The sequence below is a fragment of the Mustela nivalis genome (genome assembly GCF_964662115.1).
Source record: "Mustela nivalis genome assembly, chromosome: 7".
Classification (NCBI taxonomy): Eukaryota; Metazoa; Chordata; class Mammalia; order Carnivora; family Mustelidae; genus Mustela; species Mustela nivalis.
In genome coordinates, this window is record NC_139026.1 from 92,294,685 (window position 1) to 92,310,539 (window position 15,855).

General features: G+C 37.6%; 1 protein-coding gene across 1 annotated transcript; it reads left to right on the forward strand.

Moving 5' to 3' along the window:
• Positions 1-14,712: 14,712 nt before the first annotated feature.
• LOC309869912 (olfactory receptor 9K2) lies at positions 14,713-15,696 on the forward strand (the record flags this gene model as incomplete). The annotated part of the gene is made up of 1 exon (XM_082741672.1): positions 14,713-15,696. Exon 1 carries the CDS (start codon positions 14,755-14,757, stop codon positions 15,694-15,696), a length of 942 nt encoding a protein of 313 aa, XP_082597798.1. The 5' UTR covers positions 14,713-14,754.
• Between the last annotated feature and the right edge of the window lie 159 nt (positions 15,697-15,855).

Sequence of the window (15,855 nt, forward strand, 5' to 3'; positions counted from 1 at the left end):
GTCTTATGGTTTTGGGTGCAATTGTAAATGGGATTGGCTCCTTAATTTCTCTTTCTTCTGTCTTTTTGTTGGTGTAGAGAACCTGGCACTGAAATCTTGATTGGGATTGCATTGAATATATGGCTTTTGATTGCTGCTGCTCCTCGGAACAATTTGTTACTTTAACTCTAACCCCTGGAGGATTTTACTATTTGCCAAGCACATTTATACATGGCCTTAAAAAATACTGATACTGACAACAGGACTTTGGGGAGAAGGACAATGTACTTTGGTGAATCTGGGCAGCTGGGGATGCCTGGCTCGCTCAGTGCGGAAGGCCGCCCCTTCACAGAAGCTGGGCAGCCGGGAATGCCTGGCCCGCCCAGGGGGGGAATGAAGCCTGCTTCAGGGAAGTGGAGCACTGGGGAACAGCCTGGTCAGCTCAGGGTGGAAGGAAAACTGCCTGCTTCCCTTTTTAGTTGTCTCTCCTTTCTCTTCCCAGAAGTGCCCTTTGTTAGTTAGATGTGTCCTTTGAATGTGCTTGGTTAACTATAAACCTTACCCTCCTCCTTGCTTGCCTGCAAGACGTGACTAACATTTGACCTTCATCAATCCTTTTGTTGGCTATTGTTTTCTATCTAATAAAAGTGAGACTGTGGAGTTGCTCGTGGCAGCAGTCCTTTTCGACTGTTGTCCCCTGCTCCCAGCCTTTTGCAGCTGACTTGTTTGTGCCTAATTCTTCTCTCCTCACCGACTGTAAGCAGCAAGTGGTGCCCGAACAGGGACCGGGGCCAGACCAGACCCATTCTGATCAGAAATAAAACAGGAGAAGAAGCCCCAACGTGAGTTTTGCATGGCCGTGCCTTCTTCCCGCTGGTGAGTTGTGGGCAATTATCGCAGGGTATGGGTAATCTAGAGAGCACAAACGATTATTGCCCTTATGTGTGTTTATTGAGAAGGCTCCTAAAGGCGGGAGGAGCAAAAGTCAGCGAGGGCCAACTTATGGAGCTTTTAAAGGTAATTAAAGAACATTGCTCCTGGTTCCCTATATTAGGGACTTTAGATTTACAAACATGGGAAAAAGTAGGTCATGAGTTAAAACTTTCGTAAACGAAAGGAAAGCAAATTCCATTCACTATATGGCCTACTTGGACCCTCATTTGCTCTGTTTTGGAATCTTTACAAACCCCTGATTCGGAGAGCAATAATAAATGTTCAGGAGAAACTAAAACAGAGGAGCCTGAACATGCCATCCAGGAAGAGAAAGAAACTATTAAGGCCACCAGAAAGGAATATAGAAAGGAGGAAACTCCTCCTCCTCCTCTTCCGGTAACAGAGCAAAAGGTGCCCATGTCACTGTTGCCGTTGGCTCCGCAGTTCTATAAGAGGGCACCATTTAATGAAAAAGATGGAAAGTACATGCTATCGGCTGTTCAGAACGGCCTCCTTGAAGCACAGTGAGCAGGAGGCCTAGATGCCTTGCATTTTAATTTCCCAGTTATTATTACAGAACATGTCGCTCCAGGACATGATCCTAACAACCCTAATGGTATCTATGAGGCCAAGCATGAGCAATTTCCCTTCAAATTGTTGAAGGAACTAAAACAGGCAGTACAAAACTATGGAGCTAATTCTCCATTTACAACGGGAATTATTCAAGGCATCACAGAAGGCAATCGACTTATTCCAACGGATTGGTCATTGCTAGCAAGAACAGTTCTATCTCCAAGTGTGTTCTTGCAGTTCAAAACATGGTGGCAAGATCATGCAGAAATAGAAGCTGCCCATAATAGAGCTCATAACATTCCTATTTCCATGGGACAGCTCATGGGTCTTGGACCATGGGTCCAGGTTCAAGACCAGGTGTTAATGAATGATCAAGCTGTTGAGCTCCGGCTTTGCTGTTTGAGAGCATGGGAGAGAATAGACTCTCAGGGAGATAAGTGCTCTTCTTTTCAAAAGATGGTACAGGGTCCAAGGGAACCCTATAATGATTTTATTGCAAGATTACAAGAGGCTGTCAGAAGACAGATAAATAATATTGAGGCTGTGGATCCCATTATGCAACTGTTGGCTTATGAGAATGCTAATTCTGATTGTAAGAAGTTGCTAGCACCATTTAAAGGCAAGGGAACATTGACAGATTATATTAAGCTATGTCAAGGAGTAGGAACAGAGACCTATAGAGCTGATTTGTTAGCTCAAGCAGTGGCTGCTCTGACCACAGGAAAATTTAAAGGACACTGTTTCAACTGTGGGCAAGCAGGACATACTAAAGCTCAATGTAGGCAAAGAGGACAATTCCCTTTACAAAATGTAAGAAATAAAACACCGGGTCTCTGTCCCAGATGTAAAAAGGGAAACCATTGGGCGAGTCAGTGTCATTCTTGAGTTAGCAAGGATGGATACCCCCTTCAGGGAAACTTATTTCGGGGCAAGCCCTCAGCCCCGAAAAACAAGGGGGCCAATTCTCCCAAAATACCCAGCTTTCAGGCAAATGTACCATTTTAAATTTATTACATGTCACGCCTGGTAGTGCTGGATTGGATCTTCCCATTCCCAGAAATTACCTTTTAATGCCTACCAAATTTGCCATTAAAATTCCAATTAACATTTATGGCCCTCTACCGAGACCACTGGGTTACTTTTGGGAAGATCAAGCCTTACTTTAAAAGGAGTACTAGTTCATACTGGTGTTATTGATTTGGATTATACTGGTGAAATTTTAGTGATGTTAACTTCTGTGGCGCCATATCATTTTCAAAAAGGAGACTGTATTGCTCAGTTGTTGCTTTTACCCTATCTCTGGGGTCAATCTAAAAATAAAGAAACTCTGATGGGTTTGGGAGTACTGGAAAGGCTGGAACATATTTGACTGAGAAAATTTATCAAGATAGACTGATTTGTCATCTTAAAATACAAGGAAAAGAATTTTCAGGTTTAATTGATACTGGAGCTGATGTCTCTATCATAAGCTCATTACATTGGCCTAAGAAATGGCTATGCAATTCCTCTCCTGTTACTATTACAGGATTAGGACAGGCTGGCAATGTGCGTCAAAGCGCCAATATTCTTCTCTGTGAAGGCCCTGAAGGTCAAAAGGGGTATCTACAGCCATATATTGTAGACGTACCCATTAACCTTTGGGGGCGAGACTTACTAAGTCAATGGGAAGCCTCTCTGGTTATACCTTCCCCTAAGGAGGACTCCCAGATTTTTCACTGAGGGCCACTGCTCCTGAACCCATTAAGTTAAATTGGAAGGATGACAAACCGGTTTGGGTGGAGCAGTGGCCCTTACCACAAGAGAAATTACTTATTTTGCAAGCCTTAGTGGAGGAACAGATAGAAAAAGGACATATTGAAGAATCTCATAGTCCTTGGAATTCACCAGTTTTTGTTATTAGGAAAAAATCAGGGAAATGGAGACTTTTAACAGACCTACGTGCGGTCAATTCTGTTATTCAAGCCATGGGGTCTCTCTAATCTGGATTGCCTTCACCTAATCTAGTCCCACACGAATGGCCAATAGTTATCATAGATTTACAGGATTGCTTTTATACTATACCACTTGCTAAGGAAGACTGTCCTCATTTTGCTTTTACTATTCCCAGTGTAAATTTAAAAGAACCAGCCAAACGATATCAGTGGAAGGTTCTTCCACAAGGAATGTTGAATGGCCCCACTATATGTCAGGAGTATGTGGCAAAAGTTATACAGCCAGTTAGGGATCAATTTACAGAAGTTTATCTTATTCATTATATGGATGATATATTATGTGCAGCCTCTGATAACGTGCAATTGCAGGATGCATTTAGAATGCTTCAAATGCAATTTGAGAAATACAAACTAATTATAGCTCCAGAAAAAATACAAGTTACCACACCTTTCTCGTATTTGGGGTTCATTATGGATAGGACCTCAGTTAAACCCCCAAAAGTTCAAATCCATAGAGATAAAATTAGAACCTTAAATGATTTGCAGAAGTTAATGGGAGACATTAATTGGATAAGACACCCACTGGATTAATTATCCAGGAGAAATTGATCATAGAATGGATATTTCTCCCAAATAATACTGTTAAAACACTCATTACCTATATAGACCATATTGGCAGTATTACTCAATTAGGAAGGAAAAGAACTCGGCAACAGGGGTATTATCCACAGGTTATTGTTCTGCCTTTAAATAAGGCACAAATGGAAACTGCATTCCAAAATAATTTAAACTGGCAAATTGCTCTTAGTGGCTTTACTGGAGACATTTCTTCTCATTATCCCTCTTTACCTATTGTCTCCTTTTTAAAACATACTGCTTTTGTATTTCCCAAAATTACTTCTAAAAATCCTATAACAGATGCCCCTACTTAGTTTTCTGATGGCTCTGTTAAAGGTAAAGCTTGTTATTATGGTCCTACTTCAAAAGTCATACCTACTACTGGTCTCTCAGCACAAAAATCAGAATTAATGGTGGTTATTGCATTGTTTCAAGATATTTCTTCCACATTTAATCTGCTGATTCGTTATATACCGTGTATGTTTTGCAGCATATTGAGATTGCTACTATTTCTACTTCTGATGTCTCTCTTCATTCATTATTTTATCATTTGCAATCCCTTATTCATTCAGCGCTCTTCTCCTTTATATGCTACTCATATCTGAAGTCACACCGGCCTTCCAGGGCCATTAGCTAGAGGTAATGAAATAGCTGATTCTCTCATTTGCTCAGCTTTTCAGGAAGCCTCAGATTTTCACTTTTTAACGCATGTTAATCAAAAAGGACTTCAGCATAAATTCCCTATTACTAAGGAGCAAGTAAATTCTATTGTTCACTCCTGCCCCTCTTGTCCTGCTATTAATTTACCTATGCAGCCAGCAGGTATCAACCCAATAGTATCAGTACTTTATCAACCCACGAGGCAGATGGATGTTACTCACATCCCCTCATTTGGGAGACAGTGTTTTGTTCATGTTACTGTAGATACGTATTCTTGCTTCATTTAGGCTATGGCTCTAACTGGAGAAACTGCTGCGCATTTATTCGACATCTCCACTCTGCTTTTGCAGTCATGGGAATGCCTAAAGCCATAAAAACTGATAACGCACCTGCTTATGTTTCTTATAAGTTACAGTCCTCCTTTAAACTATGGAATATTAAACATTCCACTGGCATCCCATATAATCCTCAAGGCCAAGGAATTGTCGAATGGGCTAATCAAATATTAAAATTACAGCTTCATAAACATAAGAATATACATGGACCTCCTCAAGAGGTGTTAGCGCAAGTTTTTTCCAATCCAGGAGCATGGAACATTTTTCCATATCTTTGTGTCATCCCCTATTTCTTTCACGAGTACTTTATAGTTTTCTGAGTATAGATTTTTAGCCTCTTTGGTTAGGTTTATTCCTAGGTATCTTATGGTTTTGGGTGCAATTGTAAATGGGATTGGCTCCTTAATTTCTCTTTCTTCTGTCTTTTTGTTGGTGTAGAGAACCTGGCACTGAAATCTTGATAGGGATTGCATTGAATATATGGCTTTTGATAGTATCAGTACTTTAACAATATTAATTCTTCCAATCCTGCACATGGGATACCTTTCCATTTTTTTGTGCCTCCTTTGCTTTCTGACATAAATGTCTTGGGGTTTTTAGTAAACAGATCTTTTGCTTCCTTAGGTAAATTTATTTCTACATAGTGTATTGTTTTTGATGTTGTTGTAAATTATACCAATTTTTTATTTTATTTTAGAAAATTTATTGTCAGCACATAAATGCTCCTGATTTTTTCATGCTAATTTTGTATTCTGTAACTTTACTGAATTGTTTAGATCTAAGGGATTTTTGGTTGAGTGTCTTGGATTTTCTAAAGACAAAATCATGGGGCAACCAGGTAGCTCTGTTGGTCTGATCTGAAGGCAGGTCATGATTTTGGGTCTTGAGCCCCACATTAGGATCTCTGCTCAGTGGAGAATCTGCTTCTCCTTCTGCCTCTCTGCCTGCTTGTGCTCTCTCTCACTCAAAAATGAATAAAATCTCTAAAAAAAAAATAATATTACCTGCCAGAAGAAAAAACTGTTACCTTTTCCTTTCCAATTCTGATTCCTTCTATTTATTTTTCTAGCTTTATCACTCTAGTGAGTACCATTTAGAATAAGAGTGGTGATAGTGGGAACTCTTGTGTTGTTCCCAATCTTAAAGGTTTATTTTTCCTTTTTCTTTGAGGATTAATTTTCAACTTTCATCATTGAGGAGGATGTGAACTTCTGATATATGGCCTTTATTTTGTTGGCATATGTTCCTTCTATGCCTAATCTGGCAAAAGTTTTTATCATGAAACTGTATTGAGTCTTATCAAATGATATTTCTGTGTCTATTGAGATGACTGTATGATTCTTTTTTCATTTGGTTAGTGTACTATATCATTTTGATTGAATAGCCTATGATAAACCATGCTTCCATAAATGAAAACAAATCACTTAATCATGATGAATGATCCTTTTAATATGCTTCTAAATTGAATTTGCTAATATTTTACTGAGAAATTTTGCATCCATATTTATTATGGATATAGGCCTATAGTTTTCTAGTAGTGTCCTTTTGTGGTTTTGGTATCAGGATAATGCCATCCTTATAAATAAATTTGGGAGTGTTCCCTATCCTTTGATTTTAAAAATTTTATACATAGATATATATTATTTAGTTTTTGTTTACATTATATCACATAATATATTATATATAAGTTAATTGTATTAGTTATTTATTATTTATGTTACATTATTTAAAATAAATATATATAAACATAGGAATAAGAAGTGTATATGTAACAAAATAAGAAATCAAATTAAGGGGCGCCTGGGTGGCTCAGTGGGTTAAGCTGCTGCCTTCGGCTCAGGTCATGATCTCAGGGTCCTGGGATCGAGTCCCGCATCGGGCTCTCTGCTCAGCAGGAAGCCTGCTTCCTCCTCTCTCTCTCTGCCTGCCTCTCTGCCTACTTGTAATCTCTCTCTGTCAAATAAATAAATAAAATCTTTAAAAAAAAGAAATGAAATTAAAAAACATAAAGGGGGAAAGCAATTATTATTTAAGATATAACCTTAAGATATAACTTTCTTTAGGGTAAATACGCAATAGTGCAATTGCTGGGTCATAGGGCAGTTCTATTTTCAACATTTTGAGGAACCTCCATGCTGTTTTCCACAGTGGCTGCACCAGCTTGCATTCCCACCAACAGTGTATATATATACAATGGAATACTATGCAGCCATCAAAAGAAATGAAATCTTGCTATTTGCGACAACATGGATGGAACTAGAGTGTATCATGCTTAGCGAAATAAGTCAAGCAGAGAAAGACAACTATCATATGATCTCCCTGATATGAGGAAGTGGTGATGCAACATGGGGGCTTAAGTGGGTAGGAGAAGAATCAATGAAACAAGATGGGATTGGGAGGGAGACAAACCATAAGTGACTCTTAATCTCACAAAACAAACTGAGGGTTGCTGGGGGGAGGGGGTTTGGGAGAAGGGGGTGGGATTATGGACATTGGGGAGGGTAAGTGCTTTGATGAGTGCTGTGAAGTGTGTAAACCTGGTGATTCACAGACCTGTACCCCTGGGGATAAAAATATATGTTTATAAAAAATAAAAAATTAAAAGAAAAAGGTATAACTTTCTTCTCAATAGGAAATTAATGTATGCATTAATTAATTTGAATCTTCCTAAATTTGTTATTAATATTTGAAATGGTTAGCAAATTTGGGTTTATAACTTCTGTTTTTATGTAGTGAATTTTATAACCTCGAGTTATCCCATTCATTATGAAAGAGTGATATTGTGCCATACATTTATGAGTTGTGTCTTTTAATGTATGTAGTACTTTTATGGAAATGAATGAAAACAAACATTGTGTCAATCTTTGTCCATGACCATATTTCTGGTGATCATGTGTCCTATACAACCAGTGAAATATATTTACATTAAATATGTTTACCTATGGATAATTTTAGGAAGATTGAATTTTCTTTTTGACCTGACAATTAACCATATAGTGGACGTGTGAACAAGTCCACTGAAGTAACTGCAAAAAGCTAATGAATCAGAGGGAGCACAATAATTATCAATAATTATTTACATCATCACTTCTCACTCATTACTACCATGTCATAATGGATTACAACAAAATGGTCTTTAGAGTACAAAATACTCTTTCAAAGTTTGTTTTCCTTCTGAATTTGAGAAATTCAGTGGGGAAAACAGTACCAAAAATATTATCAAAGTTGGCCGGTCATGAAATGGATATTTAGCATAGATGTTTTGAGATAAGATTGGAATCTTAACATTTTAGGTTCTGAGAAAAAATAAATTGTGCCAAGTTTATGGATGGTGCTTCATGTGATATGAGCACTGGCAGGAAATGGACTGCTATAGCAGCATTCTAGTCCAACACAGATTTACTTCCTAATGACACTTGTAAGGAAAATATTCTTAATGGACATAATCTCAAACTGCACACTTGTTCTCTTTTCTGAAATACAGTCTGGGACACACATTTGCACTGATTTAGGGCCAGTGGGCTAGCCGTTTACTTGGGTAACTAGGAACTTGAAAGCAACAGGATTGAAGGATTACTGAAATGATGTTCTGTTTGTAGATGGAATTCCCCAAGTGATAAAAGGAATTGAGAATATTAACTTCCCACATGAATACTTGGTAATTCCTATCAGATATGGACCAGTTATCAGTAATCTGGTGAAGGCAATGATCCATTATCTTCCATATTCTTTGCCGTCTACTTCATTGCTCATTCTTTGGGTTCTCATCAATAATATAGCCATGGTAGAAAAGGTAGAACTCACAGCATGGATTGCTAAACATGCCTGACCTAGAAATTACCCATGGTAAGTGCACAATTTTCTTATGATGGTTATCAAAAATATTTGGAAAGGGGCACCTGGGTGGCTCAGTGAGTTAAGCCTCTGCCATTGGTTCAGGTCATGATCTCAGGGTTCTGGGATCAAGCCCTGCATGGGGCTCTCTGCTCAGTGTGGAGCCTTCCCCCCCCACCCCCGCATACTTGTGATCTCGCTATCTATCAAATACATAAATAAAATCTTAAAAAAAAGAGAGAACATCTGGGGATATAAAAAATATATGAAGAAAAACAAAATGTCCATTGATGGATGAATGGATAAAGAAAATGTGGCATATGCATACAATGGAACATTATTTGGCATTAAAAAGGAAGGAAATTCTGCCACAGTGACAATGTGAATGAAACTGGAGGACATTGTGCTAAGGGGAAAATGACAAAGCAAATACACCATGATTCCTGTTATATAAGGTATCTTAAGAAGTTAAGCTCATAGAAGCAGAGAGTAGAATGATGATTTCTTGGGGCTGAGGGGATGAGAAATGAGGAACTGCTGTTGAAATGGTTTCAACTTAAATTATGCAAGAAGAAACAGTTCCAGAGATCTGTTGTGTAACATCGTACATGTTGTTACAATACTGTGTTGCACACTTAGAAATTTCTTAAAAGGGTAGATCTCATGGTAAATATTCTTACTACAACAAGAAATGTAAATAAATTCTTGGGCTACCAGCCAGCTCTCATGCTTCCATTTGATTACATTGGTTTTTCCATCAAGAAGAAGTATTGATTCACCCAGGCTCTACTCTAGGTGTTATTTTGCCCATTTTGCTCAATTGCTTCTGTTAACATGACTATATTGGGATTTAACAAATGCCTTATTCACTATTATGCCATATTGCAGTAGAGCTTTGGTGTAATACACTCACTTTGCAAAAACAGAAGTAAGGCAATGCACTCATTCCCATGGAATTCAGTGGAATCATCAGGAACCACATAGAAGAGAATCAAGGGAACTAGTGGAATGGTGGAATCACTTACAAAGACTCAGTCATTAGAACAACTGCTATTAGCCCCTTACAAAATTGGGCTATTGTCTCAAGGATATGGTCTATGCTCTGCATTAGCAAACAATGTATGAGGCTATTTCTTTCATAATCAGACTGTTGGCCCAAGTACCTTGGGTCAAAATGGGAATGCCAGTGACCAACCTAATACCTGCTAACCCAGCCTCTTTCCCCCATTGCTGTTCCTAAGTCATTAGACATTTCTGAATTAGTATACTTATTATTCAATGGAAGGATATTTTATGGGGGACACAGCAATTAGTCCTGTATCCTGGGTATTCATTTCCAACAGGTAAACAAAATGCTTTGTATTCTTTTGGGTAACTGATAGTGATTAGCAGAAGATATTAATAGAAAGGAGAGGGAGAGGTGTATAGAAGTAACCCAGGGAATTTTCCAGAATACCTTGTAACACCATTGTGTCTACCAGTAAATGTTAATCAAGTATAGCAATTCAACATGGTAAGACCACAAGGGCCAAGATCCTTCATCAGTGGAGTTTGAATGACACCACCAGGTAAGTAGATTCTGGATTCCGAGTTTATTTTTGAGACCAAGGTGCATACGGAAAGAAATGATCAAATGTTGCCCTTGACCAGTGCACATGTGAGGACATAGGAGCTACCATTGCTTTAATTTAATTTTTATTATATACAAATGGGATTTTTTGGACTGATACTGTACATTTAAAGAATAATTGAAGTTTATACAGTGACTGTTGGGAAATTACTTACTTAATATATGACACCTGGACAAAACTTTCAAGCAAATTAAATTACAAGGTGAATCTAACTGTAAATCCAATGAATCAATATTTAACCTCTACTTAAGGAATTAGAAGGCATTTGGTGGGCTTATTTACCTCACATCATCCCCATGCCATTGTACTTCTAATTACCAATTATCAGTGACAAAATAGAGCTAAGGAATAAATATAGAGAGTTTTAAGTGAAAATGAATGAACTTCATGACTAGGAGAAACATTTCTTTAAAAATATATTTCATGACATAGTATTTTCTTTCATAACGATGTGAGTTAGCCTACCACAAGTTTTGCTGTAATGATGTAATGATAAATTGAAATGCTTCTTTTTCAGTGAAGAAATTAGGAATGAAAGATCCTTTTGGTCCCTCCCAAAGGATTCACACAAGAAGAGAAAAAATGAACTGTTGTTATATATTTTGACTCCTACCAAGTTTAAGCTCTTCTTTTTCCTTTCTTTTCTTCCCTTTCTTCCCTTTCTTCCTTTCCTTCCTTTCTTTTTCTTTCCTCTTTTTTCCCCTTTCCTTTTCTTTTCCCCTCCTCTCCTCTCTTCTTTTGTTCTCTCCCCACCCTCCAAATCTAGCGATTCTGTGGTCCTCATGGATCTGGACTCCCGAGCCTGAGTATCTTAGTAATTATTCTTCCTTCTCTCCCAGGGGGACTATGTCTCAGAAGGTAAGAGAAACCCCAGTGCTGTAATTATTTGAAAAAGTTACATCGTTATGGTAAAATCAAAGCCAGTAGAGATAACTGCTGCTGACATTCTGGTGGATGATCAGAGATTCTGCATGGCTCATGACCTCTACTTACATATCCAAGATAATCTACTTTGCTTCTTTAAAAGTATTCAGCATCCAAGAACGCAGGACAGAGTATCCTGCGGATTGACTCCTCAGGTTCAATTTGTGTAATTGTAGAATATAATTCCTGGAACTGTTTCAGTATTAGCAAAGCATCATTTGGAAAATTCACCTTGTGTCTCTTCCACAAAGGACTATAGCATTTTTCAGGAAATCGACTACCTAAAGAAAGTACAGTTTTTAATTAGAGCAACAAGGGAAATTAGCTCAATTTCTCTATGGGAAGAAGTAAAATTGGGATGATAAACATGGGTTTGGAAGTTTTTTTGGAGTGGTGAGGGATTCATTTTACTTGACATAGAGGTTATTTAGAACCTGTGGCATTGTTATTAACTAACTTTATGTTTATTCTTTCTGGAATTAAGACAATAACAAAAATTAAAGACCAGGATTCTGCTGCTTCCTTTTAAACAACAAAGGTGAGAATAAATCTTAAAACATGTGAGTTTTGACAAGTGATAAGTCATAAACTGACTAACTGACTACTTGTTTATTGGCTTTTCTAGGAAAGACTCTCTTTGCTAGGTATAAACATTTTTGGGCATAAACTTACTAACATTAGAACAAGTTTGATAGGAAATCATCTGGATAATTAAAATGATCTACAATCTTACCCTGGGAGAGATTAGAAGAAAATAACTAGACTCTTATTTCATGACAACTTCAGGCTCTCTTTTCATGTTTTAAGTAAGTATTTTATGCCTTTGTTTTTAACCTTTAGCATTTTCCTTGATTCCTTTCCTCAACTTAGGATGGTTTATCAAAAAATAATACCCAAAACATATTACTGATTTTTAACTTAATCAGTGCTGATTATTTTGGTATGCATTGTTGACTGAGCACAGAAAAATATGATAAAATAGTAATAACTAGTATCTGTCAGGTGCTTATTCTGTCGGAAGGGTTCTATTTACATGTACTATCTAAGTATCCCTAGGATAGTGTTGGGAGTTATAGTGTTTTCATTCCTGGTTTATGTGAGGACACCATGGTATAGTCACTTGCCAGAAGTTATGGCAATAACTTAATTGCCATGAGTAGATTATATAGAGGATATAAGCAAGTTACATAAGTCACTTATTCCAAGGTCCCAGTTAGTAAATGTGAGAAGCAGCCTTGGACGTTCTTTCCCGCACTTAAACCTAAACCCATGTTAACCATCTGAGTATTTCAATGTCTTCAAGGTTTTCTGTTTTGCATTCTCAATTGTCATTCAACATATATCTGTGTAATAGATACTGATTAATTGAAATCTGCCAGACACAGAACATTGTGCGTACATGCAGGAGGACAAATTGAAGTTTTGATCTTAAGGAAGAACTTATTAATATTCAATATGAATATTAAAATATGGTGGTAATATTGTGATAATAGCTGCTGGCCTTAGGAGCATGATATATGCAGATGTGTTTAAACCGAGGTTGAAAGATTGGAGAATTTACTTTGCAGACAAGAAAATTTAATAAGTCCAAAGTATAAATAGAGATAAATCAGGTAAAGGAACTGCAATAGATTATTATAAAAGGCAGTAATCTGCAGTGATTAAGGATGCATGGATTCTGCAGCCTGGGTTTTTGACTGCAAATGTCACGTCTGACTCTAACAGGTGGCTCTCAACAGACTTTACTTATCTTTATCGTTTTCCATGTGTAAACTAGAGAATAGAATAGTAATCACCTCATATTATTGTTGTATGGATTAAAATAAGTGGTCAAAATGCATTTAGAAGAGTGGCAGTTGTGTAAAAAGTGCTCCATTATTGTTTTATTATTGTTACTTAGGCAGAACCGTGCATAGAGGGCCCTGAGGAGACAGAAGGACTGACCATATTGTTAACACAACCAGTTCAAATCCTTAGTTGAGCTGTCAAGCAAATGAGGTATGATGGCTGTGAAAGTCATATCCCAGGTAAATAAGAATGCAATCAGCAATCCCTCATATATATTTTTGTTTGGTCTTTCTTTCTTTCTTTCTTTCTTTCTTTCTTTCTTTCTTTCTCTCTTTCTTTTTCTTTTTTTTCCCTTCCTTCCTTCCTTTCCTTATTTCTTTCCTTCTTTCAGTATCATTTTCCAAAGTAACTCTTCCATCTAAACTACCTGTAGGTCTTCTTTTAAAAAGAAAAACAAACAAACAAAAAAACCAAAAAACATGGATTGCATGAAGCACTGGGTGTGGTGAAAAAATAATGAATACTGTCTTTCTGAAAATAAATAAATTGAAAAAATTAAAAAAAAAAGAATCAGAAAAACAAAACAAAACAACAACAACAACAAAAACCAATAAATAAAGGAGCATGTGATAGCTCTTACCTTATATAAAGTAATGCCTAATTGTAATGGCAAATGTGTTTCTTTGAGCCAATGTGTGTGATGGCCAAGGTTTGTTATCAGAACAACCCTCTTCAGTTTTGAAGGGGCAGGGGTTGGGAGGTTGGGGGAGCCAGGTGGTGGGTATTATGAAGGGCACATACTGCATGGAGCACTGGGTGTGGTACATAAACAATGAATTCTGTTACACTGAAAAGAAATAAAAAAAAATTTTTTTAAAAAGAAAAAAAAAAACCCAACAAACTCTGAGCTGCAGGCTGAAGAAATGCAGGGATGTGATCATGGTGAAGGGGCTGCGGAGGCCCACCTGGGAAAGAAATACTAGTATTTGAGTCCTAGTAACATTTGTGTTTTTTTGTGCAGAACCTTGATCTTAGTGAGTAAATAACTTACAACAGAATTCAGAATTTCCATTGCCCACAAAAAAAAATTGTACTTCTTATGTCAATTTTAAATTCAGTCACTTTCTTTATATCTGCTGCTTTGTAATGTAAAGACCCGAAGTTATATTTTCTAACTATATTATTCTATTAAATTATTTGTGCATTCTTCCAATTACTCAAATTTATTCCAATTCCAACTAAATCATGATTCAGACACATACACAGAAGTGATACTTGCATATGCATTTGGGTGGAAAGGAATTGCATTAGATATAGAGGAAAGAAATCTAATTCCACCACTTGTATGAAGAGGGACATAAAACTAACCTTTTGATTCAGCATCAGTTGCAAAGGTTTAAATTTAATGGACAGTGATCTTTATAAAGTTAAAATGTATGATCACTATAGAAAAGGTTTGTAAGTCCTAAGTCTGTAATGATTATTTCTAGCTAGAACCAAGGGGTTCATTTGTTTATTTTTCCTTGTGTCTCTCAGCAGGTTTCTGCCATGGGTGACAGGGGAACAAGCAATCACTCAGAAGTGACTGACTTCATTCTCATAGGCTTCAGGGTCCGCCCAGAACTCCACATTCTCCTTTTCCTGCTCTTTCTGCTTGTGTATGCCATGATCCTTCTAGGGAATGTGGGGATGATGACCATTATTATGACTGATCCCCGGCTGAACACACCAATGTATTTCTTCCTAGGCAACCTCTCCTTCATTGATCTCTTCTATTCTTCTGTTATTGCACCCAAAGCTATGATCAACTTCTGGTCTGAGAGCAAGTCCATCTCCTTTGCCGGCTGTCTGATCCAGTTCTTTCTCTTTGCCTTGTTCATTGTGACTGAGGGATTTCTCCTGGCAGCCATGGCATATGACCGCTTCATTGCCATCTGCAACCCACTCCTCTACTCTGTCCAGATGTCAACTCGCCTCTGCATTCAGTTGGTGGCTGGTTCCTATTTTTGTGGCTGCATCAGCTCAGTTCTTCAAACAGGCATGACATTTACTTTACCCTTTTGTGCTTCCCGGGCCATTGACCACTTTTACTGTGATACTCGTCCACTTCAAAGGATATCTTGTTCTGACCTCTTCATCTATAGGATGGTTTCTTTCTCCTTATCTGGTATCATTATCATGCCTACCATCATAGTTATTATTATTTCTTATATGTATATTGTGTCCACAGTTCTGAAGATACGCTCCTCTGAGGGACGTAAGAAAGCCTTCTCCACTTGCAGCTCTCACTTAGGAGTCGTGGGTGTACTGTATGGTGCCGTCTTTTTTATGTATCTCACTCCAGACAGATTTCCTGAGCTGAGTAAAGTGGCCTCCTTATGTTACACTTTAGTCACTCCCATGTTGAATCCTTTGATTTACTCCCTGAGAAACAAAGATGTCAAAGAAGTGCTAAAGAAACTTCTAGAGAAGAGAAATACAATTGTTTGATTTTTATTTATTTTCCACCATTGATTTTGTGGCAATTTCTGTCATATGCCTCGTGGCCATTACTGAAAATCCTTCTCCATTAGAAATAAGAGAACTTTTTCAAGGTGAGTTACCTCGAACACTGTTAACTCTGAATGTCCTGAATATGGGATATATACT